The sequence below is a fragment of the Elgaria multicarinata genome, chromosome 19 (assembly GCF_023053635.1).
Source record: "Elgaria multicarinata webbii isolate HBS135686 ecotype San Diego chromosome 19, rElgMul1.1.pri, whole genome shotgun sequence".
NCBI classification, from domain to species: Eukaryota; Metazoa; Chordata; class Lepidosauria; order Squamata; family Anguidae; genus Elgaria; species Elgaria multicarinata.
In genome coordinates, this window is record NC_086189.1 from 20,368,020 (window position 1) to 20,389,862 (window position 21,843).

General features: G+C 53.1%; 1 protein-coding gene across 5 annotated transcripts in view; it reads left to right on the forward strand.

Annotated features, from left to right (window-relative positions):
• The first annotated feature begins 34 nt into the window (after window positions 1–34).
• BRD3 (bromodomain containing 3) overlaps window positions 35–21,843 on the forward strand; it is a 35,060-nt gene continuing 13,251 nt past the window's right edge. For 3 of the 5 annotated variants that reach the window (XM_063144804.1, XM_063144808.1, XM_063144809.1), the window contains exons 1-6: window positions 35–177; window positions 16,411–16,748; window positions 19,228–19,365; window positions 19,560–19,707; window positions 20,885–21,120; window positions 21,262–21,633. In XM_063144804.1, the coding sequence (XP_063000874.1) occupies window positions 16,548–16,748; window positions 19,228–19,365; window positions 19,560–19,707; window positions 20,885–21,120; window positions 21,262–21,633 (1,095 nt within the window). In that variant the 5' untranslated portion in view covers window positions 35–177; window positions 16,411–16,547. Of the gene's footprint in view, window positions 178–7,379; window positions 7,431–16,410; window positions 16,749–19,227; window positions 19,366–19,559; window positions 19,708–20,884; window positions 21,121–21,261; window positions 21,634–21,843 lie in introns of those variants that run through there. The other 2 variants (XM_063144806.1, XM_063144805.1) reach the window with 2 other exon arrangements.

The following is a 21,843-nucleotide window of genomic DNA, read 5'->3' on the forward strand; positions in this document are numbered from 1 at the left end:
AGCAGAGGGGGGAGGAGGAGGAGGAGGAGAAAGGGCGCGCGCGGGCACGCAGAACCTCTTAAAGAGGCGAAGGCGGATTTGTTTTTGCTCTTCACGTGAACGTATGAATGGGCCCGGGCGATGGACCCGTGTCTGTACCAGACCCAGAGGCAACCAGGATCCGTTGCCATCATCAAGGTTTTACCTCAGAGTTTACTAGTTCTTTATCATCATCATTAATTATTTTAATGTTAATTATTAACATTATTATTCACAATAATAATAATAGTAATAATAATAATACATCTATTATGATTAAATTTCACTTTGGGTTTTGTACTGGCCAATAAATAATAATAATAATAATAATAATAATAATAGATAAAGACGAACAACTGAGGGGAAAACCCTTGGACCCTTTTTTCATTTTTATTTATAAATAACAACTCACAATTAAGCCTAATATCGAATACAGCGTTATTGCCTTACACATGAATCACCTGTATATTATTATTGTTATTGTTATTATTGGGAGCTTTGCTAAACATTCCTTAATGCTGAAAGGTTTCTAGTCCTCAGCGTCTGAGAGAGCCGTCCTAAGTGAAGTTTAGACAGGGGGGAAGGAAGGGCCTACAACAACTCCCAGCATGCTGAGTTCCCACTGGTATCACTGGGCCTTAAGGCCTCCCATTAATGGGAACTTCGCACGTTGATTCCGGACGCATCACTCTGCGCATGTTCAGGCGGACAGAAGTCCTGCAGCCCCTTGCATGGCTGGCTGGGGGAGGCTCGGAGCCACAGGGCCCACAGAGCGAGCCTCACCCTGCCCCTTCCAAAACAGACGGGCAGAGCTGGCCGCCGCCTTCCTCTCCCTGTCTTCGCCTTGCGCCTTCTCTCCCCCTTCGCCTCCCTGTTCCCTCCCTCCTCCTAGAGCCTCTATTTATTTTTATTTATTTATTTATTTATTACATTTTTATACCGCCCAATAGCCGAAGCTCTCTGGGCGGTTCACAGACTTCGTTCTAGTCTCACTGTTCCTCCCCCCCCGCTTCCTCTTTAGCTCGCTAGCCACGTCCTCCGTGGGAGCCATTTTGTGGCAGTGTCCACAGCACGGGTCCACAGAGTTTGGGGATCTCTGGTTTGGGGCTTTCTATACTAGCAACGAGGCCTTAAACCTGGCCCGGCAGAGAGTGCAGTGCGAAGACACACTCTGGACCTTGCCCTCAGCGCCATGAGAGGCCTCTCGAACCCCGTGCTACGGAACATGGGCCTTACAGAACACCCCGCGGTGGGAAAGCCCCCCAGGCCAAGAAACGGACTGGTATATATCGTGGAAAACAAAACGAGAACAAAACCCGGTTTGATGCAGGATCTGGCTTCCGTGGACAGAAGCGGGCAGGCGGTGGAGCTCTGTGCAGCATTTTCAAGGGCTTGGAGGGGCTGCCGTGAGCCCTGTCATGAGGACTAGCAACTTAAGCTTGGATTCTCATTTCCATCGGGGTGCTGACGTGAGCTTGAGGGCCCACTGAGTCTGATTGCGTTTGACCTGTTTCTGCCTGAAGCAGGGAGCTGAGCCAGCTGGGGCCCTGCGAGGGGTGCGGAGGGACACCCCAGCCCTGCAGCCCCCCAGCAACGGCCTCCTGTTGCCAGCTGTGACCGGTAGGGCGTCTCGCCATTGTTTCCCTATAATTGCACGCCTGTGCAGACTGCCTGGGATCTTCCAAGGCGAGGCTACGGTGGCAGGGAGGCACCCCTTCAGAGCCTCGTCCGGGGCGGAGAGACCGAGCGAAAGAGCGGTTCCCACGGGAGTACAGTCTCAGAGCCTGGAGGGGCCTGGAGTAAATAAACTGCAGGTGTGTGGGTAATGAGGTCCTAATTGGGTAAATGTGGGTTGCAACAAAAGAAGGGACCACAGAGGCTAATCAGGACGCTGCTGATAAATCCGGAACCGAAGGAGCAAGGAAGGGCCCGCTGTTGTTGCTGCTGAGCAGATATAGGCGGGTGTGGTTTTCCTTTGTGAAGCCACCCTTAGCCCAAGCTGAAATGGCACTTCTTGCACCATCATTCCTACGGAGACGATGCATCATGCGCCTTCTCCTCAGCACTTCGGATCTTGCCATTTTGTTGTTATATTGGAACTTCCTTGCCAGATCAGAGCAAGGGTCTATCGCAGGGGCCTGGCAGATATTTTGGCCTGCAACTCTCGCCTTCTCTCCACAGGCTGATGGGAGCTGTAGGACAAAATCACTGGAGGGCTGCAAATGGCCCACCCGTGGTCTAGCTAGTCCTGTGTCCTGTTTCCTCGTGGCCTCCAGTACCTCTACAGCCACGGTGTGTGACGTAATAGCCACCATCCGTGTGTCCCCACTCCGTGGTGTTCCAAGGGACACTTCTTCAGGACTCAGGTAGCCTACTTCTGGCCGACCACACATTGTACAATTGTCCACACATCTGTGTCCTACTCAGAGCAGTTTACACAGGATTCTGATCAGCTTCATTTGAGGGATGGAACCACCCAAAGCTCTGAAGAGAACCATCGGAGCCCAGCGCAGACGTCTCCTTGGGAAGCATATAAATGAGCTCCTTCTTTGAACATCTGTAATAATGACTCATCTGTGATTCTGTGCTAGAAGGGAATACCAAACAGGCTACCGATGTCCTGTTAAGTGGCAAGTTTCTAGCCCCTGTGGTGGCAAAGCTACGCTTGGATGCTTGTGGCTACTGCCCAGGATTGAAAAGGGGGCAGGGTTGCTCTTTGCTCTTCCCCACGGTAGGCAGAAACAGAATACATTATGCCGAAGAGAAACATTTCAGCTGTTGGGCGGTATAGAAATATAATAATAAAATAAATAAAACTTGTAGAATAAATTATACAAATTAAGAGAAGTGATGCCAGCTGGCAAAGTTTCTGCAAGGGTGACCACTTACGAATCACCTAAGAGAGAGAGGAAATGCATCCCCGAGAAAGAGGACACAACCTCGCATAACTGCTGTAATTTGAATAGAAACACATCTCACCATCCCTCAGAAGACGGTGATCGGGTGGGCTGTGTGCTTTCCTGTTCAGTTTGCTGCCCAGGCGCTGCTAACGGGTGATGGGCAAAAGGAATTCTGATGGTTCTTCATACTGAAATTGGGCAGGACAGACCTTCAAACAGAAGGCACCTTCAAAGGGAGGACTGCCCTGTGTATAAAAGAAACACCTGGCCACCCTTGTTCATGCAGGTTGCAGTATTCGACTTATCACAGAGCTTTTTCTCCGATTTTTTAAAATGATTTACAAGCACAAAAATTACAAACACACACAAAAAAATACAAGTCCAAAACTTACAAAAAAGGAAGAAAAAGGTATTATAAAACAGATCCATGCATAATAGTTTACCTTGCCTTTAACATAAAAAAATCAATGCATTAACATAAGAAGCCCATATATCTAAATAAGCCTCCATGTGGCCACGGAGTGCTGTAGGGGACCCATCCCCCCGTAGCAAGAGCAGTGAGATCTTCAGCACCATGGGTGGGTGTTGGGGGGATGCTGGGAGTTGTAGGGCTTTTCGCTGTCTAAACATCCATAGGGTTGTGCCCTAAGACTCTTCGCAGCCGTTAGGGCTCTCAGCCTCCACGTTTGTGGTCTCTCAGCTACTCGGGTTTGAATCACGCACAGCCCCGCACATAAGACCCACGTAGATGACCCAGAGCTCCCTTGGAGAGCACAGAGGACGGACCGCGAGAGGGAAAGGCAGACCTGCTGATGCGTTGAGCTGTTGTGCAGCCCCCATGAGCCTCGGAGCCCTGCCAGGAAAAGAGCTGGCCACCCTGCTGTTCCCCAGGCAGAGAACAGGTGATCTGTAATTGCCACCTGGAATTCTACCCCCTGCTCCTAGCTCAGTGGGGAAGCATCAGGTGTTCAGTGACTCCTCCACTTTACCGTGCTGCAGCATTTAAAACAAAACAAGAAAACCCCACACCAACTAATTAACTTTTCCAGAAGGTAGACACCAAGTGTTATTGCTTTCCCTTTTGAACAGTCAGGAAACAGATGCAAGTAAGAAATTAGCAGACCAGATCTATGCTGGTGCTATTCTGTGGTTGAATTCGCATGTTTCACTAAGCCAGGTTGATGTTTACTTATTAATTTATTGCATTTTTATACCACCCAATAGCCGAAGCTCTCTGGCCGTTCACAAAAACATGTAAATGTATTGCTGTAGCCACGAGTCACCGTAGGGATGAGCAAATGGACCATAACTTGCTTTCCTTATTTCTGGTTTCGTTCATTTATTTCACTTCGATACTGCCCAAGAGCCAAAATTCTTTTGACAGTTGACAAATATTACGAAACATAATCTAAAATACTTCCTGGCCCATTTTGCCAGGCTTCAGAGCAGTTTCATTTTCAGGCTGCTCTTACTGTGGGCACCTCCGTTTCAGGGTGGATGGCAGTGCAAACGACCCAGGAATAAAGCAACAGTTCTGGATTCAGACATCAAGACCAGCCATTGTTTAAAGAAGCCAGACTTTGCAAGCCAGCAACAAACCATGGCTTCTGTTTGTGGCTTGTAGTTGGTTAACAAGCCAGGTTTTGTTTGTGGAGATGGGTTCGGGCACAATGGCAAGCCAGCTTTCAGCAAACCACAATGTGGCTTAGTTTTATGTTCAGAGGAGGCCTATGGATCTCCTTGAATCCACCCAAAGAGTAGGTTACAAAGAAGCCCTTAAACAGAAACAAAACAGGACTAGATTAAAAACATTTGAATTATAAATGTACGAAAGCATTCTTTATTATAATTTATAATAATATACATTAAGCGTTTAACATTTTAAAGCGGTAAATGAAGTTTTGGACTGACAATAAAAGTTTTAGGGTGCAGTCCTGCGCATGCATAGACAGAAAAAATTCCTACAACTTAAGTCCAACAAAAGTCCATGTTGGCTGGGGAATGCCGGAAGTTGTAGTACTTTTTTTCTATCTGAACATACATAGGATGGTGCCCTTCAAAGATCAGGTTTATTTTATTTCTTTATTTGTTACATTTATATCCCGCCGTTCCTCGAAGGATCTCACCGCCCATACATGAGCATCCTCCTTTCTGCACTTAGGTCTGTTTTCGGTTGGGATTATCAGGAGTCTCCTACTTTGGGGCACTTTTTATTCTAGTCAGGGTTAAAATGTTCACTCCCAGTTTGTTAATTACGGTGTTGCATTGGTTTTAATGTTTTTAATCAATGTGTCATATAAATATTTTAACAATTATTATGTATTTTAATTGTAGATCAATGTATATCACATTTTTTTCTTGAGTGTTATAGCCTTGTACTCCTTTAAAGCTAGGCCTGTTTACCAATTACGCCATTGCTAGTTGGATTAATCATTTGCATTTTAAGCAATAAGCCAAAGCAACCATTTTTGCAACTTTGAATATGCCAGAAAGGTAGCTTGGATTTGGGGTCTGTTAGCAAAGGCTGGAAAGGATTTCTTGGCCACCTAACTCACTCCAAGGACCCCAAAACTCTGTGCCCTGAAGAAATGCTGTGATAAACAAAGAAAAATCACATTGCCCTCCCTTACCGAGCTGTGGTCAGGGATATGCTTTGAACAATTTAGGAGTGCTGTAGAAACACGCGAAGTATTATGGAATGGCAAACATCTAGTGGCACTGAGTTTCAAAGGCTCCCCAATATGCCCCAGTGAGTTTAATGAAACTTCTAGGGGTGTGGGTGTAGGGCTGGAAGAAAGACCCAGGCAAGCTGGTGGGCCCATATAGCAGTAATTGGGGATTTCCCCCTGGCATTTGGACAGCAGTTAGGGCCCAATTCTTGTGGGTGATAGCGGTGGCGCCTTGTGTGGTGGTCATTCTAGGAAAGATTTTGTGTCTTGTGCGATGAACACGTCTTGTGGTGTATTGTTTTTACATTATGGCTTGGATCCAGGAACTGACTTCCTCGAGAAGAAGGGCTCTACTCCAGGAAGACCCCTCTACCGGACTTTTAGGGTTGCCCCTCTCCACACCGCACAGCTCACCATTGGGGCCTCCTGACTCTCTGTGTAGTGTTTTCAGGGGTCCCAGAGGGGCTGCCGTGGGAAGGAAGAAGTGGGCAGGAAGCTCACTTCCACCCCCGTGGTTGATCCGGCCTCAATCTGGGTCCAACCCATCATGATTTTGTATGGTGTTTGTTTTTATTGGTATTATTTTGCTGATTTCAGTTTATATTGTTTTTGTTTGCTTTTTTCTTATATTAATTATGGATTTCTGGATTTGTCTGTGGAAGTTCTTTGAGGTTGCATTTTGCGGTTGGAAAGTGATTCATAAGTAATATATTTTATTCATCACCTCACTTATTAGATCCATTGCACTCAGTTAAAAACAGGTAATGAGCCTGATGGAAACAGGTCTGCTCCAAAGTAATTCTCTCTGACTTCAGCGGTCCGTACTGTCAGGGAAGTGTTCTTCAGCCTCGCAGTAGTGCAAATCCTATGTGTGTCTACTTGGAAGTAAAGCCCATTAAGTCCAGTGGGACTTGCTCCCAGGTAAATGAGGGTAGGGTTGCAGTCTTAGGGTAGCAGCCAATGCTAGTCCTACACAAAGTAGACCCACTGAACTGAGTGGGACTAATGCTAGCCATGATCAACAAGTCTTGTTCATGTCAGTGGTCCTACTCTGAGTAGGACTAGCATGGAATGTTACCCTGTGCCTTCAGGAGCACAGCAGGGCCTGCGGGAGAGGACCCGTGTAACACGCGCACACAGCACGATCCGGTGGGAGAGGAGCTGTGTTGATACGTGCAAGGAGCGCGTGTGTCCGTGTCCGGCTTTCCTTCCGAAGAGGCCTTTCTGGAACTCCACCCGTTGGGTCTCGGCTGGATGGTCCTTGCTGAAGATGTAGCCCTCTCCCCCACACACACACATGCCAGTACTTTGTGTATTTGGGGGCGCCATGGAATCCGACCTGGGCATACGGGAGTGCGGTGGAGGCTTGAACCCTGACTTGGGTATCTTTACGCCCCCTCCCCTGAAACCTGCCTTGGGTCTCACCTCTCCCTCCCTCCTTTTCTATCTGCTGTTCCCTGATCCAAACTGTGTGTGTGTGTAGAGGGGTGGGTGGGGGGGAGAAGGGGGAAACCAGGCAAGAAAGAGGGCGCGCGGGCGGCTGGGGCTTGTAGTCCCGGCCGGGGCGGAGCTCCATGGCCCCGGCGGGCGCGCAGACTACCCTTCCCGGCGGGCCGCGCGTCCGGGCGCATGAGCGGTGCGGTGCGCTGCGCATCGCTCCCGCTAGCGCATCGGTGCGCCTTGCTGGGCGAGGATCAAGGGAAGGATCCGGAGCACCGGCCCAGGCGGCGGGGGAGGCGGGCCCAGGGACCGAGCCTCCGCGCGCGCGCGCGCGCACCGGCCCAGGCGGCGGCGGCGGCGCCCAGGAGCAGGAGCCGGCGGCGGCGGCGTCTGCCCGGCCCAAGTAAGCGCGGCGGCGGCGGAGCGCGCGAGCAGGCCCGGGAGTGGGAGGAGAGATGGCGGGGAGGTGGTGGTGGTGGTGGTGGTGGGGATGCCCGAGACAAAACACGGAGGCGCAACGAGGAACAACAACAACAACAACAACACAAAGGCGGCGGCGGCGGCGGCGAGCCCCCCCTCTCCCGGCAGAGAAAGGCCTCCCTCCCTCCGCTGCCCTGCGCGGCTGGCGCATCTCCGCGGGAAACGCCGCGTTTCCTCCTCCCGCAACACTGTAACAAAAGGCAGCGCGCGGCGGCTGGAGCGAGCGAAGGAGGGAGGGAGGGAGAGAAGGAAGGAAGGGAGGGCCGCTCGCCTCCCTCCCTCCCTCCTTGCCCGCGGCCCCCTCGCCTGCCCGGCAAGCCCCGGCCTCTGCCCGCTCCACCGCCGCTGCTGCGCCCCCAAGACCCCGCCAGCCGCCCAGGACTCACCCCCCTCCCCGCCGCCCGCCCGCCCTGCTTGGCTGATCGCGCCCCTCCGCGTCCTCCTTTCTCCGTCTCTCTTTCTGCCCGCCATCTTTCGGGGGGGGAGGAGGGCGCTGCTCCCCCCCCCCGGCACTCGCACAAAGGAGGCGACCGGCTCGCCTCCCCCGCCGGCCAGGCCTCGCAGGGCGCCCGGCTGCCACGGAATGGGCGAGTCAGTTTCAGGACGCGCCTGGTCGATTTCAATTTCCCTCCTTTCCCTTTTCTATTTCGACAACTCTCACTCTCTCTCTCGCCCTGGTTTCTCCAGGAAACCACCGGGGAGGCTCTGCTCTGCTCCCTGGGGCACCGATGCCGCCCCCCTCACCTGTTGCGACTTTGCACCGCAGTGTTTTAGGCGGCCCTTTCCTTCCTGGAAAGGTGAGTGAGATGGATTTAGGGTGAAATTCACCAATGCAAGATGTAGCCCTGGCTTGGAAAAAGGGGTTGGACCAATTCCTGGAGGAGAAGGCTATGAGTAGCTACTAGTCCAGATGGCTCTTTGCTGCATCCAGGAACAGAGGCAGTAAACTGGGGGGGCATGACCCAGAGGGTGCTGTTGTGCTCGTGTCCCGCTTGTGGGCAGCTGGTTGGCTTCTGGGTGAACAGGATGCAGGGCGAGATGATGGACCCTCGGTCTGATCCAGACTCAGGGCTCCTCTTAGGTTCGTACAGTTGCTTGCGGTTCATTTGTGAACATGGGAGGGGGGGAGGAATGGGGTCAGCGTCCTGAATTGTCTCTGCCTGGGATTGCATCCTTAGCTTCTGGGAACTTTCTGCACATGCTCTAGGGCCCTCCTATCTGTGTAGCGTAAGCCCCGTTTATTTTAGTGGGGGCTCCCCTGTAAGCAAAGAGGCTCAGAGTCAGGCTGTCAGGGGGTGCAGGTGTCTCTCAGCCCCCTCCCCTCTTGGCACCTCTGGGCCCTTCTTTACTCTAGATGAGCTTGCCATAATTGGGTGCCGCCTCTTTTTGCTTTCAGACTCACAACATATATTCATGTTTATTACATTTTTAGCCCATCTTTTCCCTGTCTTGTAAGGCAGCATACAAAATCCTGCTTTCCATTTTATCCTCACAACAACCCTGTGAGGTGGGTTAGGTTGAGAGTCAGTGACTGGCTCAAAGGTTATCCAATGAGCTTCATGGCTGAGTGGGGACTTGAACTCTCTCCCCCCCCCCCCCCGGCCCAGTTTTCGCAGTCCCCCACTCTGTCCATCACATCATACTGGCTTTCTAACATACGGTGTCCAGACCCTTGGGTCCCATCCATTGCATTCGGGGAGCTTTGGGTCTCGTAAGACCCAGAAGAAGGGTCCACCTAGTCCAGCCTTCTGCAGTGGCCAATCAGTTCCCCACAGAAACAAGCAGGCAGGAGTGCAACAGCACCCTCCCACCCATGTTCCCCAGCCACTGGTGTACATAAGGACACTTCTCCTGATTTGGGAGGTAGCACACAGCCGTCAAGACGAGTAGCCACTGATTGTCACTGGCTCCTCCTCCAGGAATTTCTCCAACCCCTTTTCAAGCCACCCAAATGGGTGGCCATCACCACAACTTGTGATAACAGATCCCATCGTTTGACTCTGCGCTGTGTGAAGACGTCCTTCCTGTCATCTCAGATGCTTTCTGGCCCCGGGTGGCCCTCCAGAAATTGGCTGGTGGACCGTGGTCTACCTTCTGCCCACCTGTGGTGCAGAGAAGAGGAGCCGTGGCACAGCGGCAGCCTCCCCAATTTCCACACAGGTTGAGCATCTCCAGGTGGGACTGGAAAAGCTCCTGCCTGAAACCCTGGAGAGCGGTGGCTGCCAGTGCGTGTCAGCAATACTGGGCTAGATGGGCCAAGAGTCTGATTCCATCCAAGGCGGCTTCCAGTGTTCCTCAGGGGATGAGCGCTGGCGGCATTCTGTTGGGAGACAGAGGATGAGGAGTCCTGGGTGTTGATCAGAAAGAGGCCTCAGTTTCTAGGGGAAAGCTCTACTGGCTCACGTCCGCCTGAGAGCAACTCCCGCTGTTCTGCGGGGCCCTTTCTGCCCCTCCCTCGTCCCCCATTGCTTCGTGGGGAGTGAGTGAGACACTCTCTGCCCCTGCTCAGAAGCCCGTGGATTTATTCCCCTGTTCCTCGCGTGAAAGCTGGCCCTGGCAAGCGATGGGCCCGGCCGGCCGTGGGTTCTGGTGAGCGCAAGTTAAGCTGTGGTGACGGAGGTTTGCTGGCCACAGGCCGTGCACGTTGCCTCAGAAGTTGAATGGGATTTGCTCCCAGGTCAGGTCGCACCTTGCTTGGACGTAAAGCAGGAGTGCAGGAACCCTGGCCTTTGGGGAGCCCTGCATCCAGCCCGGGGAAGCCCTCTCCCCCTGATCTCACATCACCCACGGAAGGCTACGTGGGGTCCTCCGCCCACCCCAGCCCTCAGTGATGTTGCCCCCCTGACCTAAAGTAACACCTGTATCCGATACCTCTGGTGCAGGAGTAGGGCACCGTTCCCAGGACCTTCCGCCTCGCTGGCTGGGGCGTGGCCTCCCCCAGCCCAGGACACATCGAGGCGCATCTGCTGGGTGTTCTGGGCTGCAGTCTTCGCCCCGGTTTTCGAGGGAGTGAGCCCCCTTGGATGCGGAGGGGCAGGCTTGTGAGGCGATGTGCTTGGGCTCAACATTGCCTGATGAATTGGCCTTTCGCTTTGGGGGCTGGCTGGTGCGCCTGCTCATTTCAAGACGGTTGGGGGGGCTCGTTCGGGGAAGCTCTTGCCATGGCTTTACCTCCACGTCTGGAAAAGCCTCACCTGTGTTGGTTTCTGTGTGCCAGGTTGTTAAAGGTCCAGAATAAAAAAAGGTCACCCCTTATCTACTGGGTGTATGATACTTTCATTATGTGTACACAGCATTTGCGGAATTTGGATCTGCTGCTTTTGCTTGGCTGCTAGCAATGTAACTGATTTGAGTGCCTGAAGTTGATGCTGGATGCTGGATCTCGTCATTTTTGATGCATATTGAATTCCGAAAATCTGAATCCTATGCGTGTTCAGACGGGGGGGGGGGGGGGAGTCCAGGAAAAAAGCATGCCCTGGAACACGCCCTGAAATAACTTTTCGCTGGTTTGTTTTGTTTCTTGTTTAGTTTTTGGAGTTGGTTTGTTGGTGTATTTTTAAAATTGCTTAACAGATTTCGTAAGTGGCCTTAGGAGGGCTTGACTCTGAAAGGTTGCGTGTAAGTATTTTTGAATAATATGTATATATGCATGAGTGTTTCCTCTGCAAGTGAAGCATGAAAATAGTTATCTGAGACTTCTTTGGGTGATGCTGTGGGATTGGCCCTTGACTCTGATGCCTCCAGTGTTGTCGTAACGACCTACTCTTCGCCACCTTTGTGTCCCGTCCAGGTTTGGGGCGATGGCAAAATACAACCTCAGAAGTTTGGGAAGCAGGTGCCAATAACCCGGCCGCTCTCTAGTGCTCCTCTTGCAAAAGACTCTCCCACACTAGAGTCATTCAAGAGGCAGCTGGACAACCATCTGTCAGGGATGCTTTAGGGTGGATTCCTGCATTGAGCAGGGGGTTGGACTTGATGGCCTTGTAGGTCCCTTCTAACTCTGCTATTCTATGATTCTAAGTGTTGCAGCTGCTGTGGCTGAAGCCCTCGGCTGAATGAGAAAATAGGCCATGAAAGATCAGGGTTCGCTGAACGCCTCCTTCGCTTATGATTTCATCCTAGTTTTATTTGTTATCGGATTTAGAAATCGCTCCACATCCAAAGTGTACAACAGAGCTTTAAAAATTACAGTTAAAAGCAGGCAAACACTTTCATCAAACTCTGAAAAAGTAACAAAGTTGCACCCCCCCAAACTCAATTGGGAGGGTGTTCCAGAGTGTAGGAGCCAACACACAAAAGACCCTGTTCCTGGTGGTCTCCAAGTGGAACTCTGACCCAAGAGGGGCTACCATGTTGTACTCCAACCCATGTGCTCCTACTTGGTGGAAGAGCTGCCTCGCTAGGTGAAATCAAGATCTAATCTCAAGGTCTAATCTCCTGCATGCAGCGGCGGTTAGCCAGATGCTTCTGGCGGCCCACATGCAAGGGCATGTAGCTGATTGCTGTCTCCAGGTTGCCGTGGGTCACTTGTCTGCCATCCTTGAAAGTCTCTGAAACAGCTGCGTGGGGTCTGTGCTTTCAGTGGCCTGTTAGATTCCTTTGCTTTGTGGATTTATCATGTATGGATCCATCGTCTTCTCAGGGATTCCTTTTCTTGGAGTGTTCCTATATTTTGTGTGTTCGTGCGGGCTAATGTGTATCTATGTGCTGTTTTTTCATCTACAAACATTTATAGTCTTTTCATTTATATTTGCTAATTTCAAAGTTATTCCAAAGTTCATCTTTTTTATGGCTTTATGCAGGAATGTAAACTCAGTCTGGCCCATTATCGATGTGAAATGGAGCAACACATCAGTCAGGGTGTTAAATCACAGCTGCCAATTTTAGCAAAGCTCACTTGTGGTCCCTGGAATGCCAGAGCAGAATTCTCCTGCCTCCCCTGTAGAACTTGGCTGCCTAGTACTGAAATTGCAGGCCGCCTGTGACATCAGAGCAGCTGGACCAATAGCAGCCTGGGAGGTAGCACAGCCAACCACTACTTAAAGTCCCAGGGTCTTGAAGAGAATGTATGGCACGGAGAGATCAGTCATGCTGGAGCGCAGGGTCACCTCTAGTGAAATTGGCTGGTCAGGTCACAAACGGCAGGTAATTAAGGGATTCACTTCCAAAACAAGGGGACACTGGAGGAGGGGAGAGATGGGTGGAGGGGGAGTCCATGTTCAGAAGGGTATGGTTCTGAGTCCCAAATACTGGAGGAAAAGGTTGCTTTCATTTGCTGCTTTCCCCCAAGGACATCTGGCTAACGATTACTGGAGGCAGGTCTGGGTGAGCCAGGCCAAGGTGGCATTGAGCAGGGGGTTGGACTCGATGGCCTTGTAGGCCCCTTCCAACTCTGCTATTCTATGATTCTATGAACAGTGGTTTTGTTACCCAGGTGTGTTTTGCCCACCTCCGTTGGCTGAGCTGCTGTGATGTCACAGAAGGGGCAGCTGGAGGGTGGGTCAAAAAGGCAGACGTGGGGCGAGGAGCTTACCTAAGGAAAGAGAGGAGGCCTATGAATGATGAAATAATAACAATAATAATTAATATAGTTATTTATTTCTTACCCACCTCCCCCTTTGGATGGAGGGAGGCAGACGGATCTGTATGCGATCAGCCCTGTGACCTGCAAGTCCAAGGAAATCAGAGCTACACGACAGCACTGTAGCTCCAGCAGGCATGGATAGAGATTAGAGAGCCAGGGTGGTCTGGCTCAGTGGCTAGAGCATGGAGTGGTAAACCTCTTTCAGCCCAAGGGGCTGAGCGCCGTTTCGGAGAAGCTCTCCGGGCCCACATTTTAGTGGTGGGCAAGGCCAACCCCTCCCCCCCCAAACAGCCCCCATCTAGTTTAGCTAAAAAAAATAGCTCCTAGTAACTTCAACCTGTTAGAATTTGGGGGGGGGGGGCGCTGCACAAGAGCCAGGAACAGTTTGTGGCCCTGGGAAGGGGGCCGTGCTGGGGGATCCCCAAAGAGCCGGATTTGGGGCGCAGGCTGGAGTTCTGCTCCTCTGCTTTACGCTAACACGCCCGTGTGGCTCTCCTGGTCGCCTATGGTGACCAGGCAAGTTGTTCAACACAAGGCTGTAATTATAATAATAACAGAACGGCTCGCCATCCCTCCATGCTTTCGGTTGAGTGCCGCCGCACCTGCCGGAGTTGTAACTCGGCCTGCATTGTTAGGCCGGTAGCAAAAGAGGGGATTCCGTTGGGCCAGACCAAAGGGCCCATGTAAGGCCGTACCCTGCTTCCCCTGGGGCCCCAGCACAGGCCCTCCGGCGCCCTCGGATCCGGCTTCCAGGGCTCCGCGAGGCATTTGCTGGGCCACCAGGTGCAACCCAGCGTTTGTGGCCCCCTAGATCTCAATATGACGGGGAAAGAATCTCAGGCCTAATAGTATTCCGAACATGCATTTCCCCGCTTTGTCTTAAAGGCAAGCGTTTTAGGGAGAGAATTTTGTGTTTTAGGGAGAGAACTTTGCATTTTAAGGAGAGAACTTTACAGCTTCGCTGCCCAGGGGCCCGGCGGTTTCTGATTCGCTGTTCCGCTTGACTGTCACAATCCCAGGGCCTACATCACAAAATGTTCCTCCCGGTTACCCCGCAGGGCTTGGAGAACTTCCCGCGGCCGTCCTGCCGCGCGTTGCCTCTGGTCTGAGTCTCAGATCATTTCTGTCTGAGCGCTCCCTTCTGTTTTAGGTCAGTCATTCCCAAGCCTTAGGAGAAGTGAACGTATGCAAGCCGCATCCAAGGAGGAGGGTGCCCGCTGCTTCTCCACATGGCTCCCTGCGTAGCTGCCTGGGGGATTATGGGAACTGTGGTGCAACCTGCCTGGGGGATTATGGGAAGTGACTTCGTCTAAAGTTGAGGTGGGGGAAATGTTGGACCACAATTCTTATCTGCCCTACCCAGCACCGACCCTGGTGAGGGATGCTGGGAGCTCCAGCCCAACCACATCTCAAGGGCCCGGCCTTCACCAGGTCCTGATCTGAAGTGAAGAAGCCATGTTTATGTGTCAGGCGTGTCCCTAATAAGGGAGGGAAGTGTCAGGATTTGGGGAAACCCCTCCTTGCGATGGAGAGTGAGGGTCCCCTCTGGCCCACAGCACCATAAACGAATGTGTTTCTGCAGCTGCCGAAGGAGCGCCGTCAGAAACACCCCCGGTGTTGTGCTTTCAGCAAGGGTGGGCAACGTTTCCAGCACCCCAAAGCTTTGTTTCCCGGCCCCTGGAAGCTCCCCGGCATCCTGACTGTGGTGTGAGCAGAGTCCTCGTCTTCAAAGAGAGAGGTCTGGAGATGTAGGCGCCATTAGATGGCGTGTGCAGTGGCCCGGGTGGTTGTTATTCAGATAATCTGGCCAGGAATTACCCAGATAACCCTATATTCCCGGCTCCTGAGCCAACTCCAGCATCAAGGGTAGGCGGGGCGGGGCGTCTGCCGAGGGCCCACATCTCAGAAGGTCCCCCTGACAGGAGGCTCCTCTTCTGCCCCCATGGCCACCTGCTTTCCCACCTTCCTCTGGCCCAGACCACGGAGATGGTGAGGAGGAGGAGCAGCAGCAGAAGTCGCCGTGGCCTCCTGGCTCCCCAGCTCTCTGCTTGCCAAGCGAGCAAGTGGTGGCCACGAGGAGGAGGAGGAGGAGGAAGAGCAGCTGGGCGCCATGGTGCTGAGGAGGTGGGCTCACAAGGGGGCGGGCACGGAGGGGGTCTTGAACTGCACCCATCCAGAACACACCAGATATAAGCTATGAAGTGGCGGACGGGTGCCAGCAACCCTGTAGGGCTAAACCTGATTTTCCAAACCTGGCTGGTGGGTATCTGAAGCAGACATGCTGGCAGGATGTGGCAGCAGCAGGATGGGAAAGAGAGCACAAGAGGGTGTTTTTCCTAGGGATGGAGCCGAAACGTCTGTCAAGTCTACGCACACAGCCGAAAATGGGAGATGGCTCTAATTCATGGGCTGTGAAAACCTGTGCGCCTGGTGATGCTTAAGCTTCAGCTCCCTAGAAATGTGCAAGAAGCTGCAGGGCTCAATTTACAAATCATTGTCATGTTTTCTTCTTCTTTCATTTGAAAAGCGAGTTGCTGGTCCTTACGGCTGTGAAGCTATGCTTGACAGGGTGTGCGTTCTCCCCAGCCTCCACGATCTGGGGATCATGGCCTCTGCCGCTCCTTGCCTTCCCCGGGAATAAATGAAGCAATAATTGTACATTGTATGTAAATTCTGTCCAGGTAGTGTACCCAGTTACCCAAATTGGAGCGAATTTGGGTTTAATTTCTGAGACACAAATATGCTAAATTTCTTTTCTTTCTTTTTACAAGTTGCGTTTAAGATAAAAAAAAATACAAGACAAATTGTGTCAAATCCTATGTGTTTGTTTCAGAGACTATTTCCGTTCAAACTTCTCCTTCATCGATTTGCCCAGTTGTGTGTGTTGCAGGGGATTCTGGGGGTTTTTGTGGGGCTGCGCACGTGCACCCCCTGTCTCTCACAATGCACCAGCCGTGCCTGCTGGGCCTCACGGGGGCTCTGCATGAGCAGAGAAGGAGCCCTAGAATAATCATCCCCAACCTGGTGCCTTCCAGATGCTTTGGACTTCAATTCCCATCATGCTCAGCCAGCAGAGCCAATAGCCAGGAGAGATGGGGTGGGGGGGGCATGTGTTGAACTCTGGAGGGCTGGATTTGGCCTTGTAGGCCTCAGGTTCAAGACTCCTGGCCTAGGGGGGTGCGGCTGGTTGGGCTCCTCCGTATCGTGCCTTTTCCCCTGTTCTGAAAATGTGAATCTGTTTTGCTCTCCTCCTCCCCCTCCCCCTCCTCCTCCTCTTCTTCCTCCTCCTCCTCCTCCTCCTCCTCCTCCTCCTCTCCAGGCTGCATGGCTGTTCCCTGGAAATGGGATGCCAATCCCATTCAGGGGTTGTAAACGAGGACGCTCCGTTCCCCAGTGCTTCCGCCTCCTGCTGCTGCTGCCGCCTTGACCGCAAGTGAGCCGGAGAGGCGGGGGAAGATGTCGGCCGTCACCTCGGCTGTTCCGGCTCCCCAAGGCCCAGTCAACCCCCCTCCGCCCGAGGTCACCAACTCTAGCAAGCCGGGGCGGAAGACCAACCAGCTGCAGTACATGCAGAACGTGGTGGTGAAGACCCTGTGGAAGCACCAGTTCGCCTGGCCCTTCTACCAGCCGGTCGACGCCATCAAACTGAATTTACCGGTGAGTCGCCTTTCCTGCTTTGGGGTTTTCCTCTTTCCCGAGGCGCCACCGCAGCCCTCTTCGGGGTTTTTCAAGCTGGGGGCCGCTTGACAGTCCAAGTGTCGCCACCGAAGCCGTTTGGTGGTGGTGATGGGGGGCTTTCCTGGGCTCGTGGGTGGACTCCTTCCCCCTCTGCCAGCCACGTGCCGCTGCTGTGCACTGGACTCAGCGAGCGGCCTTTTCGGCCCCATGTGGCCGGAACCCTGGACGAGACGGCTGCGGGTCTGATCCAGCATTGGGGCTCTTCTCGCGCTCTTATCTGAGGTTACGTTTCCCGTCTGCGCTGAGCAAAGCCCGGCCAAGGAGGTTTTCCTGCCTCTCCTTGCAAGCGGAGGAGCAGCCAACACTGACTGACATCTCTGTACACAACGTGTCCCCTGAGGGCAGGCCTTTGCGCGCTCCCTCACTCCCGGATCACAGTTTCCCTGTATGTTTTGGATTGTGATCGGAGTTAAAACACCAAACCTTTGGGCTGGGTCCAGATTTCTGCTGGATCCACTGCGCTGATAGGGAAGGACTTCCCCAGTTCCCCTCTTTCCTTCCTACTCTGCCGCTCCAGCCCCCTGAAGCGCTACACGGAGAGTCAGGAGACCCTGCTGACCCTGCGAGCCGTTGGGTGGGATGCCCAAAAACCAGGTGGAGGCACCTGTGCGAGGAGCAGAGCCCTTCCACTCGCAGAAGCCAGGGCCTGGATCCAAGCCAGTGTTTAATTTGTGCCTGTGTGGCACGACTGTGATATTCCCAAGGGCTTTCCTTGGAGAGTAAATATTGCATCACCTAAGCCCTTATACGGCATCACTTTCCAGAGGGGTGGGTGTGGGTGTGTACCAGCTGTGGTAGTATTTTCAAAAGCAACCAAGAGCCTGGTCATCTTTCAACACTCTCAGATTCATGGGGGCAAAAGGATTTTAAGGTTCTTTGTCATTCTAACTTCCAGAGTTTCCCAAAACGGAATGCCAGACGCCCATGTTCTCAACTCCTTCCGTTAATTTCCAGTAAGCCGTAATTCCCGAGTTCTGTCCTCTTAAACACGGGGGGGGGGGGCAATCGCTGGCCATTCAGACGTTCTTGTACTCCCATCAGCACGTTCAGTGGTCAGGGAAGTTGGGACTTGGGAGCCCAGAAACATCTGGTGGGCCGGACGTTTCCCAGCTTGGCCTTAAACACAGTGAAGCTAAGCGAACGGGCTTTTCTGGATCCGAACAGGGCAGGTTGTCCTGTCCAGGGTCCTGCCCCATACTGTAGCCAGGAAATCTGGGCATGACTTTATTTCCAGACCACTTGAGGGTATCCCAGAAGACACCTCGAAATGGTTTGCAACACAAAAGGTTTGGAAATACAACCCAAAACATCTTGGTTAAAAACCATTTAAAACAAAACAAAAAGGAAAAAAAGTTCTCAATGAAAACGTTTACGGGAGCACCAATTGTTCAGGGAAGGGTTAGGGGAAAGAGATGGGTCTTTATCTGGCTCCCAAAACCTGCCACGGTTGGTGCCTCCTGTATTCCACAAAGTGGGTGCCACCACGGAGAAGGCCCTAGCCTGGGTGGCTGGCAGATGGCAGCCTGTGGGTCACAGTCCAACCAGCAAGGCCTCCTCTGATGAGCTTTGTGATCGAATGTCTTTTTCGGGATACAGGGAAGGAACCGGTGAAGGACAAAGGAAACAAACAACCCAAGGATTGGGAAAACAAACCATGGTTTATTTGATTGTCTGCCAAACAAACCCTGGGTAGGACAACAAACTAACCTAGTTCTCACGAAATGACAACCCAGACTATGGCTTGTTGAATCATGGGTTGTTGTTGAATTGTGAGTTGTCCTTACATGTGAACCCTGCAATATGATTTACCTATGGGTTGTTAACCCCTAACAACCCAGAGTTCACAACCCAACAACAAACCATGGGTTCTCTTCCTGGGCTGTTCATGGGTAGCAACCCATAGTTAAACCACAGTGCAGGGGTCACGCAACATCAACCCATTACTCAATAACAACCCATGATTCAACAACAACGCATGCTCAACCTGTATTCTTCTTCTTATGTGCAAATCAGTCCTATGGGTTAATAAGACTATGGGATGCCGTCCTGTGTGAATCAAGGCTAATCTTTTCCTCCATCTTCATGGATTTGTCTAGAACGTCTCAAAAAATTCTCACACCTCCTTTGGTGAATCCTGTAAGTTAATAGTGTGTTGCGTGAAGAAGGACCCCCATCTTCATTTAGTATTATTGGCTGGCGGGGGGTGGGTTGGGGGAGGGGGAGAGGGGTGTCCCTGCGTTTGGCCGGCGTTCTTCTCCCGTGACCTTTACCTCCTCGCTGTCCTCCCGCAGGCCCACAGCCAACGTTTCCGAGTGGGGGTGGGGTCAGGAGCACGTTCGCTGAGGGCACGACGGACATCCAGTAAAATCTGTTTTCCCCCCTCTTTCCCCCGGAACAGGATTATCACAAAATAATAAAAAACCCGATGGACATGGGGACGATCAAGAAGAGGCTGGAGCACAACTACTATTGGAGCGCCAGCGAGTGCATGCAGGATTTCAACACCATGTTTACAAACTGTTACATTTACAACAAGGTAAAGGATCAGCCCCCGCCGAGCCAGTGCAGCAGGGCCTTGGCATCTGTGGCAGGGGAGGGCCGCCCTTTTCCAGCCCGGGAGCCGAATTCAGTTCTGGAGACATTTTCGGTTGGGGGGCGTGAAGGAGGAGGAGGGGTGCGTTCCAGAAGTGCAGCCCCCGCTGACGCCCGCCTTCTCCCCGCCCTCTCCAGCCCACCGACGACATCGTCCTCATGGCCCAAGCCTTGGAGAAGATCTTCCTGCAGAAGGTGGCCCAGATGCCTCAGGAGGAGGTGGAGCTGCTTCCCCCGGTACCCAAAGGCAAGGCTCGGAAGACGGCCGGCGGCGCCCACAGCGCAGGTCAGGGGCTGCGGCTGCGGGGTCGGGCAGAGGCGCCGTCTCCAGAAGGGCCGGAGGGAAGCGGGTCTGGGGCTGACGTGGGCGGCTGACGGTGCTCCGCACGGCCCATCTAGCCCAGGATCGGCAGCACGGACCGGCAGCTGCCGCCGCCGCTCTCCAGGATCTGAGCCAGAGGTCCTTTCTTCGCCCTCCCTGGAGACGCTGCAGTTGATGCTGCTGATTTTTAATAGGGACGTAGCTGCAGCTTCCCAGGCGCCTGTTTAAAACCAGTCCTCGATTCAGAACCAAGAGGACTAGAATCTTACTTCGTTTTTAGGCGGAATGGCTCGGCCGTAGAGCCCCCGGTTTTCATGCAGAAGGTCCCGGATTGATCCCCGGAACTGTCTCCAAGTTGGGCTGGAAATATCCCTGCTTGAAACCCTGCAGAGTCGCTGCTGCCAGTATTAGGCAAAAGGAATAATAATAATAATAATAATAATAATAATAATAATAATAATAATATAATAGATGGACTGGGATCTGTCTTAGTTCCTATGCAGATAGTTTGGACTTCATTTCCCAGCATTCCTGACTAGCAGGAGCTTCTGGGAGTTGCTCCCATGTACCCAGAGATCTGCCTCCGCCCACCACTATGTCTAGAGTAAGTGTAGGGGCCTGATCCAGATTGGGACACCCATGCATGGTGTGGGGGTTGGGGGCTTTTAAGATCCTGATCACGACCGCTGCCCTGAGAAGAATAATGTGGGTGGGTGGGTGGGGGGAGTTGAGATGTAGCTGCTAGATAAGGAGCTAAAAGTATTGTGTCACATTTTGGCCCTGTGTGGCCCAAAAGACAGCAGAGCTGGAGTTGCCCAGAATTCTCTGGACTTCATGTCCAAGCCTGAGCGGCTTGCTCCCGTCCTTTGCCGGCAACCTGTTTTTTTGTTCATTCAAACAGGAAAAGTGCGTATCCTTTGAAAAGTGCCCACTTCCTCCTGTGGACAAAAGTGTGGAATGCACCTGTTCTTAAAAGTGTGCATTTTTCAAACGTGCAGCCCGGCTTTGCGCAAGGGCTGCTTTCAAGGGATTTGTGAACTGAAACGCAATTCTCATAGATCCCTCCTAAATGCACGCGCATTAATGCCCCTCTACTCTCATTCTTTCTCTCGTTCCCTCTCTCTCTCTGTCCTTGCCACAGGAGCCCAGCACCTGGCAGCGACAGCGGTGTCCTCCGTGTCTCCCCCGGCCCCTTTCCAGAACGTCCCCGCCTCGGTATCGCAGACCCCCGTCATCGCCGTCACGCCCGTGCCAACCATTACCGCAAATGTCGCCCCCATCGCTGCTCCCCCGGCGGCAGCAGCGCCCCCGCCTCCCCCGCCTCCCCCAGCTGCTCCCCTCAGGCCCGTCGTCCCTCCGACGCCACCGATTGTCAAGGTAAGCTTGTTCTCGGGAAACTGAATCCGTGTCCGAATTCCTTCCCCACCCCACCCCACCCTAGCTCTCTCCGCACGGGACTGAAAACAGACGCTCCCCCGTGTGCCCCTCGCCTTCACGCGCCTCGTCTTTGACTTCCAGAAAAAGGGGGTGAAGCGGAAAGCGGACACCACTACGCCCACCACGTCGGCCATCACGGCCAGCCGGAGCGAGTCGCCCACGCCGCTGTCGGAGTCCAAGCAGGCCAAAGTCGTGGCCCGGCGGGAGAGCGGTGGCCGGCCCATCAAGCCCCCCAAGAAGGACCTGGAGGACGGGGAGGTCCCTCAGCACGCTGGCAAGAAGGGCAAGCTCTCGGAGCACCTCAAGTACTGCGACAGCATCCTCAAGGAGATGCTGTCCAAGAAGCACGCAGCCTACGCCTGGCCCTTCTACAAGCCCGTCGACGCCGAGGCCCTGGAGCTGCACGACTATCACGACATCATCAAGCACCCCATGGACCTCAGCACTGTGAAAGTAGGTGCCGGCCGCTCCCCACCGCTGCCCTGTCATGCGGCGGGTGGGGGAGGCAGCTTCGGGAAAGGGGGGTGCTTTGGGCCAGGGGGCCCTTGGGAGGCACCGGAAAGGTTAGTAGTCCGCATGCAGAGGATCGCAGAGTTGTGGTCGATGACGAGCCGAGCAAGGGCCAGCCACGTGATGTGGCTGCAAACAAGGCCAATGCAGTTA